Genomic DNA, 13706 nt, shown 5'->3' with positions numbered 1-13706 from the left:
AAGCAAAAAGAGTAGGCAATTACTACCATTATTCTTTTGTAAATCAAAATTTACCTATTTTTTGTCAGATCAGTAAAATTACATTTTTAGAATACCATTGAATTTGAAGTTTATGTGTGCCATAAGATGAAAAAGGTTGAAAACCTCTTACTTAGATGAAACTAGTGTGTTGGGAAAGGTAGAGGACACTTGAAAACCACTGAACACTTTGGGCAGCCAATTTCACAGTTGAGCACTACAAGGCAGTATTTCCTGTCCCACCAAACTTCTTAGTAACTTCCTTCCTCAGCTCAACCAGGGCTGCCCTGAAACAGGCAGTAAGGGAGGGAGAGCAAAGGTGGTGGAGGCCACAGTGTGGCTGGTGGGAGGGAGCTGCTGCGGCTGATGGTGATTTAGTTTCTCAGGCTTCTTTGTTGACGTGCTCTGGCAAATGTGGTTAATTCGTGGAAAATGCTCAATGTCAAACCAGCCCCTACTTGTTGGGTCTATGCAAGCAGTGGCGTAGGTGTTATAAGATAAAAAAGGGCAGTTAAACCACAACTAACTTTGCTCACTTTCAAGAGGCCACAGATAAGGTAAAGAAAATATCCATCTGCATACACATGCAGGCAGTTATCAGACATGGTTTTAGGAGTGGATAGGGGATCCCCATTTTTTATATACGTGACTTCAGTTAGCTACTATGTGAGGTGGAAATCTCATGCCCAGGGCTGTTTAGATGCTGCAGTCAGTCCAATATGAACCTGTTGGGAGGAAAGAGCAGACAGCACTAAGCTACTCCTGAACATTATCCTGGACACCAAATATCTCTGCTTTTCCATGGAATGTCAACCTGAGCAAAGCTTAATAGAAGATATGAACATCAGATAAAAGTGTGATTGGGGTGAAGTAGAAGAGGGCTATTCAGCAATGTGAACATAGAGGCCAAATACTCCCTCCCATACCCGACCCCGGCATAATACAGAGTGGGTGACTAGGCCCTGGACTCAATCTGTGCAGTCCTGGGGGAAGACTAGCTCTATTGTGCAGATCAACACTTCGGGCTTTCATAGTCTGACTTCATGACACATGCACATCACATACTTCATTCTTCTTCATCTGTGCAACTACTGGGAACCCTTGGCTTTTTATGACACTTGGCTGTATCCTCCTGGTTCAGCCAGCGTGTTTCAGTGAGAGATCTTTCTCAGGTTAAATTAATACAATGACACCCAGCTTGGGCATCATCTGAACACTTGGTGTGTATGTCAGTCCATTCCTGAGATAAAGCATGCTCACTATGAAAATACCATTTAGTTCCTGGGGTTTTAGTACCAAGGCCAGACCCTGGAGATTTCCATCACCCTTTCGCCACCATAGGAAGTTATTCCTGGTTAGGCTGTTGCCTCTCTGTGGCATTTCTGTCATTTGGCCCTTTCTTAGAACAAGCACATATGGAGTTGATTTGATCTGCACAAATAGCCAGTTTCCACCCAAACCGGTACCATTACCATAACACACAATTGTGTTTTTCTTAAATGATACGTGAATAGAAGAAAGCAAATAGGCACACTGCCTTCTGATCAGGCATTAAGGTAATACTTCACATTTTAAAATTAGCTCACAATACAATTTAGTTTACTTCAATTCAAATTAGCTAAACACAAAGGGAAAATGATGGCAATGGTTTCATAGTGTATTTCACATAAGATGCCTCAGACTACTTCAGAACCAGTCTGCTAAGAGAAAGATACACAATGTCTGGTTTCTTTTTATATGTATCTATAACCCCACCTTGTTCCCCTGTGGTAATTACAACACTTTTGGACAAATTCATAATGCAAAACAAGAAAAACAAAACAGGCAATTTTGATATGTGGGATTTTATTACATTTTAAAGTTGTACAAAGAGCACATATGCATGAGTTAAAAAAAAACACAAAGGAAATGTAGGATGTTAAAAAAGAAATACAAAAAAAAAAATCTGAGACATGAAACAAAACAATTCCATTCTGTGAATTCAAATAAAAGTTATATTGCTTACTAAAAATGTGTTACTATAATATATTAAGGAGTCTGTTGATTAGGAATACAGCATAAGACCTTTTGGCAACTATTCATTACAGATCAGACTCAGTCCCACTGCACATGGGATGAATCATTACGTTATCTCACCTGCCACAGGCAGGTTACTAAGTACATGTGAATATGGTACAGTGTCTGTGAGGTATTACAACAAATGGGTTCTTTATTCACCATCAATCAAATCAGCAGTGGATGTCACCACTTCAGCTTTCCATAGGGAGACCCCATCTCCAGTCCTTTGTGCCCTCCAGTCATTTTCACTCAGAGTTTTTCACACTTTGAAAAAGAGAACACAAAAGTATTTGAGAAGTAGTTTTACAGGGAGAAATGCTACACTTTGCCTTATGTTTTTTTAACAGTTCAAAACTTTATGGGATGTATCTTAATGCCAAATAGAAGACCAAACAGATGAAAGATTTTAAACAAAAGAAACAGAAATAAATATGCATTGCCTTATGTTTTTATAGTGAAGTCTGTGTACCTGGATGGGCTGTGTTACAGACAGTTAAAGATATTTAGGGTGGACACAAGAATTTGTTTCAGAGAATTTTAGAAAATATCAACTCTTCACATGCCCACATTTTTCCTTTGTCTCAACATTGTTGGGGAAAGAAGGGAACAAAGAGTGTTGCGTGTTGCTGATGCAAGTACAGGGCCAGGGCCCCCACTCGCCAGGACTCAGCTGTCTCTGCCAGCCCATCTGCCTCTACACGGCTTCTACACTGCCCCTACAACTGGGAACAATTACACTGAATCTGTCTAAAACTTTTCCTTTTTGTTGATATTTTATTATTCTTTTGTTCAGATATAACTGACATTTAACATTATATTAGTTTCAAGTATACAACATAATAATTCAATGTTTGTATATATTACAAAATGGTCACCACAAAGTCTAGTTAACATCTATCACCATACATAGTTATAAAATTGTTCTATTTCTTGTGATGAGAACATTTAAGTTCTATTCTCCTTTCCCTTCTATGTTTAAATAATTAAGCAGAGTCACTACTACCACAATTTATGTTTATCTTCTTGTATTTCTGAGGTTGAAATGTCTTCCTTTGACCATTTGATGGGATTTAACAATGTGCCCCCACCTTGAGGCACATCAAATTCTACTGCTTTGAGTGACTGGATCACATCTCTCATCTCAGAAACTGCAGCAACCTTAGAGACATTCTGGTACAGGATCAGAGCGAATACTGGTACCAGACGGGAGGGCCTGCATCCTGGCTCTGTCACTTCCTAGCTATGTGACCTTGAACAAGTTACTCTTCCTTCCCAAGTCTCACCTGCCTCAAATGTAAATGCAGACAATACCATGACCACACCTCACAGGACTGCTACCGTCACAGCACACATAAAGGGTTTGTATGTAAACAATGTCTGACATGGAGACCTGGCTAAGTAAGCAAAAATGAATACATCATATTGAGAAATTTTGGACTAGGAGCTATTTTTCATACTTCACCAATTTATTCCCATACAGAAATCAAAATGTGACTGACAAATTCACATAAATAGGACTAACCTGGTCACACATACAGACTCATATTCTTTTAATTTTACCCTGAATCCACTGGAAGAAATGCTTCCTATTTCAGCACTTTGTTGCTACAGTTTCATTTTTGAAGACTTACTTTAACAAAAGTAGTACTCATAGCTCTAATAGTGGTTTTTCAGTGTCCTGCTTTTCTTCAGCTTCTTCAGATCCTATGTGGAAAAAAGGAAAGGAGTATTGCTTTCCAATAAAGTAACAAATGATTTCTTTAAAAATACAATATATATGCATAATATTTTAAAGGGCAGATATATGTTTAACCCTCAAAAGATTTAGCTGAATAAAACAGTAACTGTAAAATAAAGTTTTACATTATTTCTTTAGGAGGAAAACCTGTAAAATAGAATATCACTTCCACTAATCTGTCAAAGAGAACTTTACTTATGTTCTATTAAAATATTCATACAAAGCAAGAATTACTATCCAGGCTACTTATGTTCCACCTCCTTGCTGACAAACCTGCATGTGTTTTTCAAGTGCAAATAACTTGGAACTTGGGTATAAATAACTAATTCTACATAATTAAAAAAAAAAAACTCTGTCCCTATGAGAAAGCAGTGAGGTCTTCCTAATGCCAAGAGTGATGCCAGGTGGTCACTGCCATGTGCTGCTGCCAGTGATCATTGTTATAACCATTCTGGGTCAATGTCTAGTGAGCCTCATATTAGTTGTGCATTTGACCCAATCGTTCTACACTTGAATTATTTCCTTAAGTTATAACTCCAAAGAAACACTATTTGTTTTCTATTATGTACATTTCCCTCTAAAAGTAAAAAGAAATTCCAAGTCTGAGAGCAGAGGTTAAGAATTATTACATTTCCATGAAGTACGTATGCATCAATTTAAAATTATATTCATATAGGCTACAACATGGAATATGTATAATATATAATATAAAAACAAATATGTAATGAAAAACTTTATATTTGATAAAAATAAAACTAAATATATGTGTGCAAATTGTAAAGACCAGAAGCAACCAATCATACTTGTGACTTACATACAAGTCGTATAAGTGACTTCCATACATTTCTGGATTTCCAAAGTTCTACAATAACCCTAAGCTAACATTATAATTTTTGAAACAGGATATAAAATATAGGCAGTGTGGCCACTATTACATAAATTACAAACACAAAACTAGAAGGAAACAGTCAACAGTAATGTTACTGAACAGCTTGAAGAACCATAATCTTTTATTTTGTTCTTCACACATTTTTATAAAAAGCATACATTAGACTTGTAATCAGGCACAAGAAAAACAAAAGGAGCAGTGAAAAGACAATAGTAGTAGTTAAGGATATAACCTATTCCCTCATGAATGCAGCCTGCCTCACACTGCCACTGGCCTCTTCTCAGATAATGCACTTTTCTTCTGAGAATGTCTGCCTGGATTGCAGCAAACATAAGTCTGCTACAGGAGAATGAAAGGTCAAGAGTCTTAAGAAAAGATTGTGTCCCACGTATTAACTTCATAAATGTCAGAGTTAAGGTTGAGGTTGTGATAAAATAAATAGACAAAGGTCTCACTTTCCAGCCTATTGAGCTGCTATAAAGCATATGGACAATGGGCTGGTTTAATGGCCTTCTTCTCATGCTGACAGGAGTCTGAGGAAGATGGTCACACCAACTTCCTGGATCTGCGCTCACTTTCCACCTGTCAGGCTAACGGCATTTGAGCCACAAACTGACGCATACTGGAACTATTTGGGAATCCTATAAAGACAAACTTTCAGTTAAAATGATAACACCTGTGCTTTTCATAATTTCAAGGTGAATGCTACAAAGGACTTTGGGTTACAGTAAGGTGAGGAGTCAATAAATCTCCTTGAAAAACAACTTTAAAACAGGACTAGATGAACAAGACTAACTACTTCAGCACTCAGAAAGTGACCAAAGTTGTACAAGAACCTGAGAAGTGTGGATGCTGAGAAAGCAGCAGAATTCTGGGATCAACAGTGGTATTCCTACCTGGAGATGCTCCAGTTCCTCCCAATACCTTGTTTGGTGGGCATGAAGGGTCTTCCGGGGTAGGGCGGAACGTGAGAACTGGCAGCAAAATTACACAGTTGAAGGGACCTCACATAATTTGGGGTGGGGATTGATGCAATGGTGAACTGACAAAATCAGCTATGTGTGAGCAGGAAGGGACAGAGTGTCTCCTGGTTTGAGGTTGAGGTCATGGCTGCAAGGAGTATATGCTTGGCTGAAGTTGTGTGTGAGCAGAGTGGACCTAAAAGAGCCCCAGGGAGCCAAACACTCCTGGTCAACCCTGAGGCTGTGAGCATGTACAGAAGGGCCATGAGAACACATAGAAGAAAGTATCAGCTGGGAAAGACTTAAAATAGCCTGAAATTTGAATGTGCTACCCATATCTGTTTGGCAGAAGATGGAAGACTTAATTAAGATGCTTGATCACAATCTCTGTCCAATCACTGTCTATGGCTAAGCTATGTAGACAAACAAAGGCATGAACCCATAAAGCTATGCTTAAAAATAAAAGCATTAAAAAGAAAATAAAAAACTAAGACACATCAGAGGCCATACACCACAGGGAACTTAATTTCACAAATTTAGCCCAGGCAATTTTCTAAGCAAACAGATATTAACAATTATAACCTTTTGGGTAGAAATTAGAATCTACAGTTGACACAATATATTTTCAACAACATACTTTTCAAAAAAATTACAAGACAAGCAAATAATAAATGTGACTTTTCTCGGAAGAAAAAAATTAAAAAACCACAACTCAATACAAACTATCTCCAAGTATGTGCAGACTTTTTATTTAGCATGACATCAAAGCAGCTATTGCAAATATGATATATTTCTACATAGAAATGGGAATTTATACATACACATATTCAAATAACTATAGAAAACCATGGTTAAAGAATTAAAAGAAAGTACAAATCCTCACAACCATAAATCAATAAATAGAGATTATAAATCATCAAGGAGACAGAATTACAAAATGATCAGATAAAAAATGAAATCTGGAGTAGAAGTGTATAGTAACTAAAGTGAAATATTCACTAGAGAGAGGCTGAGAGAATACTCAAGTTGACAATAGACAGAATCTGTGAACTTGATGATAGAGCAATAGAAGTCACCCAATCTAAATAACAAAACAAACAAAAAAAAAACTGAAGAAAAACTGAACAGAGATCAGACAGCTATGAGATAACATCAAGCATACCAACATACATGTACTGGAACTCCCTGATAGGAGGAAAAGAATCAGGAAAATATTTGAAGAAATTATGCCCTGAACTCCTCAAATTTGTTGAGAAATGTTCTCTATATATTTAATAAGCTAAACAAATACTGATTAGGATATATACAAAGAGATCCACGTGCAGTTGTTACAATATATTTTATAGCCAACCAGCTGAAAACCACACAATGCATGAAATGCAATGCATCAAAATTTGTAAGATATTGCTAAAGCAATCCCTTAGGGGAAATCTATGTCTTTAAATGCCTCTATGAGAAAAGAAATATTTAAAATCAATGATGAAAAAGAAGGGCAAGCTAAACTCAACCCAAGAAGGATAACTGAAATAATAAAAAATGGGAATGGAAATAATTAAAATGAAAAAGTAAAATACAAGACAGAAAAATCTAGGAAAACAATTCAGTTCTTTGAAAATATAAATGAATTTGACAAACCTCAAGCTAGAATTACCAAGAAGAAATTAAATCACAAACTACCAAAATCAAGAAAAAACATTACCACCAATCCTATGGAAACGAAAAAGGATTAAAGAGAATATTATAAATAATTTATATCAACAAACCAGGTATTTTACACGAAGTTGATGAATTCTTAGAATGACACAATTACCAAAATGGACTCACAAATAAATAAACTAAATATACCTATATATAAAACAAGAAATTTAGCCCTGGCTGGCGTAGCTCAGTGGATTGAGCGCAGGCTGGGAACCAAAGTGTCCCAGGTTCGATTCCCAGCCAGGGTACATTCCTGGGTTGCAGGCCATAACCCCCAGCAACCACACATTGATGTTTCTCTCTCTCTCTCTCTCTCTCTCTCTCTCTCTCTCTCTCTCCCTCTCTCTCCCTCTCTCCCCCCCTCTCTCTCTCTCTCTCTCCCCGCCCCGCCTCCCTTCCCTCTCTAAAAATAAATAAATAAAATCTTTAAAAAAAAACAAGAAATTTAATTAGTAATTGAAAATCTTCCCACGAAGAAAATTCCTGACCTCAACAATGGTTTCATTGGAGAACTTATCAAACATTTAAGGAAGGAATAATGTTGATCCTTCACAGGAAGGATTCATTCATAAAACAGAGGAGTTGGGAACACTTCCCAAAGCATTCTATGAGGCTAGTATTACTCTGCTATCAAAGCCAAAGATATAATAAGAAAACTATAGATGATTAGGTAGGTAAATATCCTCCAAAAGTGTTAGCAACTCAAAAGCACAAAAATGCATACTAGATTATATAATATGACCAAGTGGGATTTATCCCAGATGTAAAGTTTATTTAACATAAAAAATTTAATGTAATATACCATATTAATTTAATACAGAACAAAAATCACCTGATTACCTCAACAGCTGCATAAAAAGCATTTGTAAAATCTAATGATCATTCATTATACTTTCAACACACTAGGAATAAAACAGAACTTCCTCAGCCTCATAAAGGGCATATGTGAAAACCCACAGCTGTCCCATACTCAATGCTGAAAGATTGAATATTTTACCCTAAAGACTAGGAACAAGACAAGGATGTATGCTCTTGCCACTTCAATTCAACATTTTATTGGAGGTTCTAGAAAGTGCAACAGGAGAAAAACAAAATTAAAGCTTTCCAGCAGTTTGGAAAACAAAAGGTAGAATAGTCTTTAAGTACAGATGACCCGATCCTGTATGTAGAAATTTCCATGGAATCCATATGCACACAAACCAAAACTAGACCTGATAAGCAGGTTTACCAAGTGCACCAGATACAAGTTCAATACACAAAATACCAATTGTATTTCCAAACATTAGCAATGAACAATTAGAAAATGAAAGAAAACATTTACATTCAAAATAAAACCAAGAAGAATAAAGTTCTTAGGAATTAACAAAATAACAAAATGTATATGTGAAAAACTACAAAACAATGGAAAGAAAAATTGAAAAAATACCTAAATAAAAATAGAGAGATTATGTTCATGGATTAGACAATTCAGTATTTTCATGATGGCGATCTTTCCCACATTCATCTAAAATACAATGCAGCACACCATACGGGCAAAAATTAACAAACATCTTAAAATTTATCCATTAACACAAAACACATAGAATGGTATAAGTAATTTGGAAAAGAATAAAGTTGGGCCCTGGATGATGTTGCTCAGTGGATTGAGTGCTGGCCTGCAAAGCAAAGGATCACTGATTCAGTTCCCAGGAAGGGCACATGCCTGGGTTGTGGGCCGGGTCCCCAGTTGGGGGTGTGTGAGAGGCAACCACACATTGATGTTTCTCTCCCTCCTTTCTCCTCTCTCTAAAAATAAATGAATAAAATATTTTTTAAAATGTAACATTAAAAAAAAGAATAAAGTTGAAAGACTTATGGTCACCCCATAAGAAGAGTGTGTCAGGGAGACTACCCTAAAATCTGACTTGGATGTGGAAGCTGATGTTGTTACATACTGAAGAGCATATAAATGGGTTTATTACACCAGTGAAGTTTTTGGGGACAGTAGTGCAGGCTTTTCAAATAAGGCCCCACTGTACCTGATTTCAAAGCTTACGTGAAAATAAAATTACAGTGATGATACCGGTGCGGTACTAGTGCAAAGAGAGGATACAGGTCAGTGGGAGAGAAATGAGTCCAGAAATAAAGCCTTATATGTAAGGTCAACTGGCTTTTGACAGACGTGCTGAATCAACTCAATGGGGAAAGGTTATTCTTTTCAACAACTGGTGCTGGGACATTTGGATATCCAAAGGCAAGAGATGAACTTAGTTCCTTACCTCTACACACAAAAATTAGTTCAAAATGGTTCATGAACTTAATTGAAAGAGTTAAACTACAAAATCTAGAAGCAAATGTCAGAGAAAATCTTCATGACATAGTGGTTAGGCAGAGTTCTTAGATATGACCTGAAACACATTATCTATAAAAGGATAAATCTTGATAAGCTGAACATCAATATTAAAAAGTTATGCTTCAAAAGACTCCAAAAATGAAAAGCCTACAGGTGGAAGAAAATATCTGCAAACCATGTATCTGATAAAGGACCTTTATCTAAAATGCACAAAGAACTCTTTCCACTCAATAAGACAAACAACATAACTAAACAAAAATGGTAACTTAAAATAGACATTTGTCCAAAGAAGATATATGAATAACCAGTAAGCCCATGAAAGGTTCTCAATGTCATTAGTCATTATGGGCAAATTAAAATCACAAGGAGATACCACCTGACACTGCTAGTGTGGCTCTACTCAAAAGGGCAGCCAATACCATGTATCTGTGAGTATATGGAAAACAAACTCTTACACAGTGCTGGAGGGAATGTAAAATGGTTTAATAATTTTGCAGAACAGTTTACCATTACTTAAAAAGTTAAACAGAAACCTACCACATGACTCAGCAAATCCTCTCCTAGGAATCTATCCAAAGAAAATAAAATCTATGTCCCCCAAAGACATGTACATGAAATGTTCCCAGTAGGATAACTCATAATAGCCAAAAATTGGAAACAGTCCAAATGTCCAACAACTTGTGAAAACAAAAACTGTATATCCACACAATGGAATAGTATTCAGACATAGAAAGGAACAAGCTACTGACAAATGCTACATGATGATCCTCAAAAACATGATAAAAGAAGCCTGATGCAAAAATTACATATTGTGTGATTACATTTATATTACTTGATCAAAAAGGGAACATTTTCAAGATAGAAAGATCATTGTTGACCTACGACTAGATGTAGGAGTGGGGATTAACTTCAATTAAAGGAAGTTTTTTTTATTACATCATACAATACCATTATTAAAAACTTATTTTACACTTCTCAAGATCTTACAGAGGTAGTTTCTTTCTTTTTTCTATTGTTGTTCAATTACAGTTGTCTCCATTTTCCCCCTATTACTCTCCCCTGCCCACCCACCACCAACTCCCACGTCAGTTCTTCCCCCTGGGGTGGCTTTGTCCATGGGTCCTACATACATGTGCCTTGATGATCCTTCCCCTTCTTTCCTCCATTACCCTCCTCTCCCCTCCCCTCTGATTACTGTCAGTTTGTTCTTTATTTCCACGTCTTTGTTTCTATTTTGCTCGTTTGTTTTGTTGATTAGGTCCACTTAAAGATGAGGTAATATGATATTTGTCTTTAACCACCTGGCTTATTTCACTTAGCATGATGCTCTCCAGTTCCATCCATGCTGTCATGAAGGGTAGGAGCTCCTTCTTTCTTTCTGCTGCATAGTATTGCATTGTATAAATATAACATAGTTTTTTGATCCACTCATTTTACTGATGGGCACTTAGGCTGTTTTCAGCACTTGGCTATTGTAAATTGCACTGCTATGAACATTGGGGTACATAGGTTCTTTTCATCAATTGGTGTTTCAGGATTCTTAGGGTATAATCCCAGCAGTGGAATTGCTGGGTCAAAATGCAGTTCCATTTTCAGTTTCTTGAGGAAATTCCACCCTGTTTGCTACAGTGGCTGCACAAGTCTGCATTCTCACCAACAGTATACTAGGGTTTCCTTTTCTCTACAACCTCACCAGCACTTGTGGTTTGTGGATTTATTTATGATAGCCATTCTGAGTAGTGTGAAGTGGTATCTCATTGTGATTTCAATTTGCATCTCTCTGATGGCTAGTGATGCTGAACATCCTTTCATGTCTCTGAACCATCTGTATGTCCTCCTTGAAGGAGTGTCTGTTCAGGTGTAGAAGAACTTTTTTGGATGATAAAAGTGCTCTAAAATTGTACTGTAACATTGGTCAAAAAACAGTAATTTGCTAAATATCATACAACTGCACATGTAAAATGTATGAATTTTATGGTATGTAAATTTTAAAGAAATGAATGTTGGAGATCAAAGATGGCTGCAGAGTAAGTAGAGGCTACACACACTTCCTCCTGGCAATAAACCAGATTTAAAGCTAAATTATAGTACAATCAACCTGTTGGGAACCGCCCTGACTGGTATCAGAGGCTGAAACCCCCGCCTAGGCTAAAGCTAAGGGAACGCCCTTGGAATCGTGAGCCAGCAAGGAGACAAAAGCTTATCTTCCTGGCAGGAATGCTGCTTCTGCTGCTTTATTCATGACTGAACCCCCAAAAGCTTGGTCGGTTAGCCAAAGACGGGTAAGATTCCCCACGGGGGAAACGACCTAAGCCAGGCACGATCACTTTGGGAGGCCCCCCAAAAGAAGGACTTGGGGGGGCTGCAGCAAAAGGGGGGTGATGGACCCTCGCTCTTCGGCTTTGACATAGCCTGAGTTCTCAGCGTCTGGGAGAAAATCTCCTTATCTCTTGGTTACCTAGTTCCCTTGCTCCACCTAAGCCTAAAACAATGACAGGGTGGTGCAGCTCGGTACTGAGAAGTGCGGATTTCCCGGGGTGATCAGGCCAAAGAAAGAACATGTAAATTACTGTGAAACCTTCTTTGTTTAGAATGCTCTCAGTTGAATGAGAAGGGTCTTAGGAGGAAGTTATTTTGTTCCTCAGTCTTACAGCTCTTTGACCCCCAACTCAATAGACCGGCAGTTCTTTGTTTTCTATAGTTCCTTACTTCCCCTAATGAGTACTGTACTTTACCTGAATTATTATGCAAAATGAGCCTAATAAAAGCAGGTATGGACTGTAAATCAGCGCGCTCCTCACTAGAAGGGGTGGCCATTTCGTCCCTACTTCTCCACAGAAACTAGTTTGTCTCTGTGCATGTTTTTTCTCGCGTGTTTATCGTCGAGCCATCCACAGCGTTCCGTGGTCACTGCTGGCCGGTGACCCACGCGCAACACAACCTGAATGACCAACTGAAGGACAGTTGAATAGGAGTATTACATCCAAGGATTTATAGAGGAAGCTACACAGAGACTGTTAAGAAGGGGTGAGATGTGGGGAGGGCTGGTGCCTGCATGCAGGTACTGGGTGTGAGAAGACAGAGGGATATCTCAAAGCAAAAGTCACCCCTGAGGAGCATGAAATCTCAACCCCATGCCAGGACCTTCAAACCAGAGCACTAGGGCCAGGAAGAGAAGCTTGCATAGCATCTGGCAGTAAAAATCAGCAAGAACTGTCCACTGGAAGAGAAGGGAGTCTATTAGAATCTCAGGTGCTCTCCTAAAGGGCCAATGCACAGGAGCTCACTCTTGGGCACTCACCTAGGCTGTGGTAGAAGGAAAGCAATTCAGGGCATATGTAAACCATAAGGAGAAAAATCTGGGTGATTTGGCTCTGGAGAGAAATCTGGAGGGTTGGCAACTGAGGTCCTGGTCCTGAAGCAACATCCCACAATGCCCTAAGCACAATCTTCTGGGGTTGGGAACTCCTATTACTATACCACCAGCTCGGGGAGTGCATTAACAATGCCCTCCAAATATTGAGGACACCACCCTGCTAAGTTCAGATCGAGCAGAAATGACTATTGGCTGTACTCAACAAGGGGACCTGAGGTGAGCTCTTTTTCTGAAGAAACTATAGGCAGACCCAGATGGTCATTGGACTGTGCGGCTTTGGAACAGGGGCCAATATTTCCCACCTCCCATAGGTTAAGCAGGTGTCACCCCCAACAGAAGATTCCTTTGTTGGGGTCTCTGGAAGCATGGCTACAGACCTAAGTGGGAAAGCTGATCCCCTCCCACAGGCCTGCATCAACCCCAATGGAGGGCTGCCTTAATATCCATTCCCAAATCCTGCTGGACATTTCCTGCTGGACTGAGAGCCTCCTGTCAGGGTTTCAGGCAGCATGGCTGCAGAGCTAGTGGGAAGCATGCAGCTCACCTGCCTCTTGAGATCTGGTGCCACCACCAACAAAGGGCTGCCTTGATCTGCTCCTCCAAGTCCCCCTAACCCCATGCTGTGGGTAGAAGGC

The 13706-nt window shown here is 38.6% G+C and overlaps 1 protein-coding gene across 4 annotated transcripts in view; it reads right to left on the bottom strand.

The window, feature by feature from the left end:
- Nucleotides 1–13706, bottom strand: part of STARD3NL (STARD3 N-terminal like) — a 182603-nt gene that overhangs the window by 109129 nt on the left and 59768 nt on the right. For 3 of the 4 annotated variants that reach the window (XM_045826996.1, XM_045826998.1, XM_045826999.1), the window contains one exon: nt 3708–3780. In XM_045826996.1, the coding sequence (XP_045682952.1) occupies nt 3725–3780 (56 nt within the window). In that variant the 3' untranslated portion in view covers nt 3708–3724. Of the gene's footprint in view, nt 1–1846; nt 2341–3707; nt 3781–13706 lie in introns of those variants that run through there. The other variant, XM_045826997.1, reaches the window with a different exon arrangement.

The sequence above is a fragment of the Phyllostomus hastatus genome, unplaced genomic scaffold (genome assembly GCF_019186645.2).
Source record: "Phyllostomus hastatus isolate PE091 unplaced genomic scaffold, TTU_PhHast_1.1 phas_scaffold_78, whole genome shotgun sequence".
Lineage (NCBI taxonomy): Eukaryota > Metazoa > Chordata > Mammalia > Chiroptera > Phyllostomidae > Phyllostomus > Phyllostomus hastatus.
This window is presented reverse-complemented; position numbering and strand designations above follow the sequence as displayed.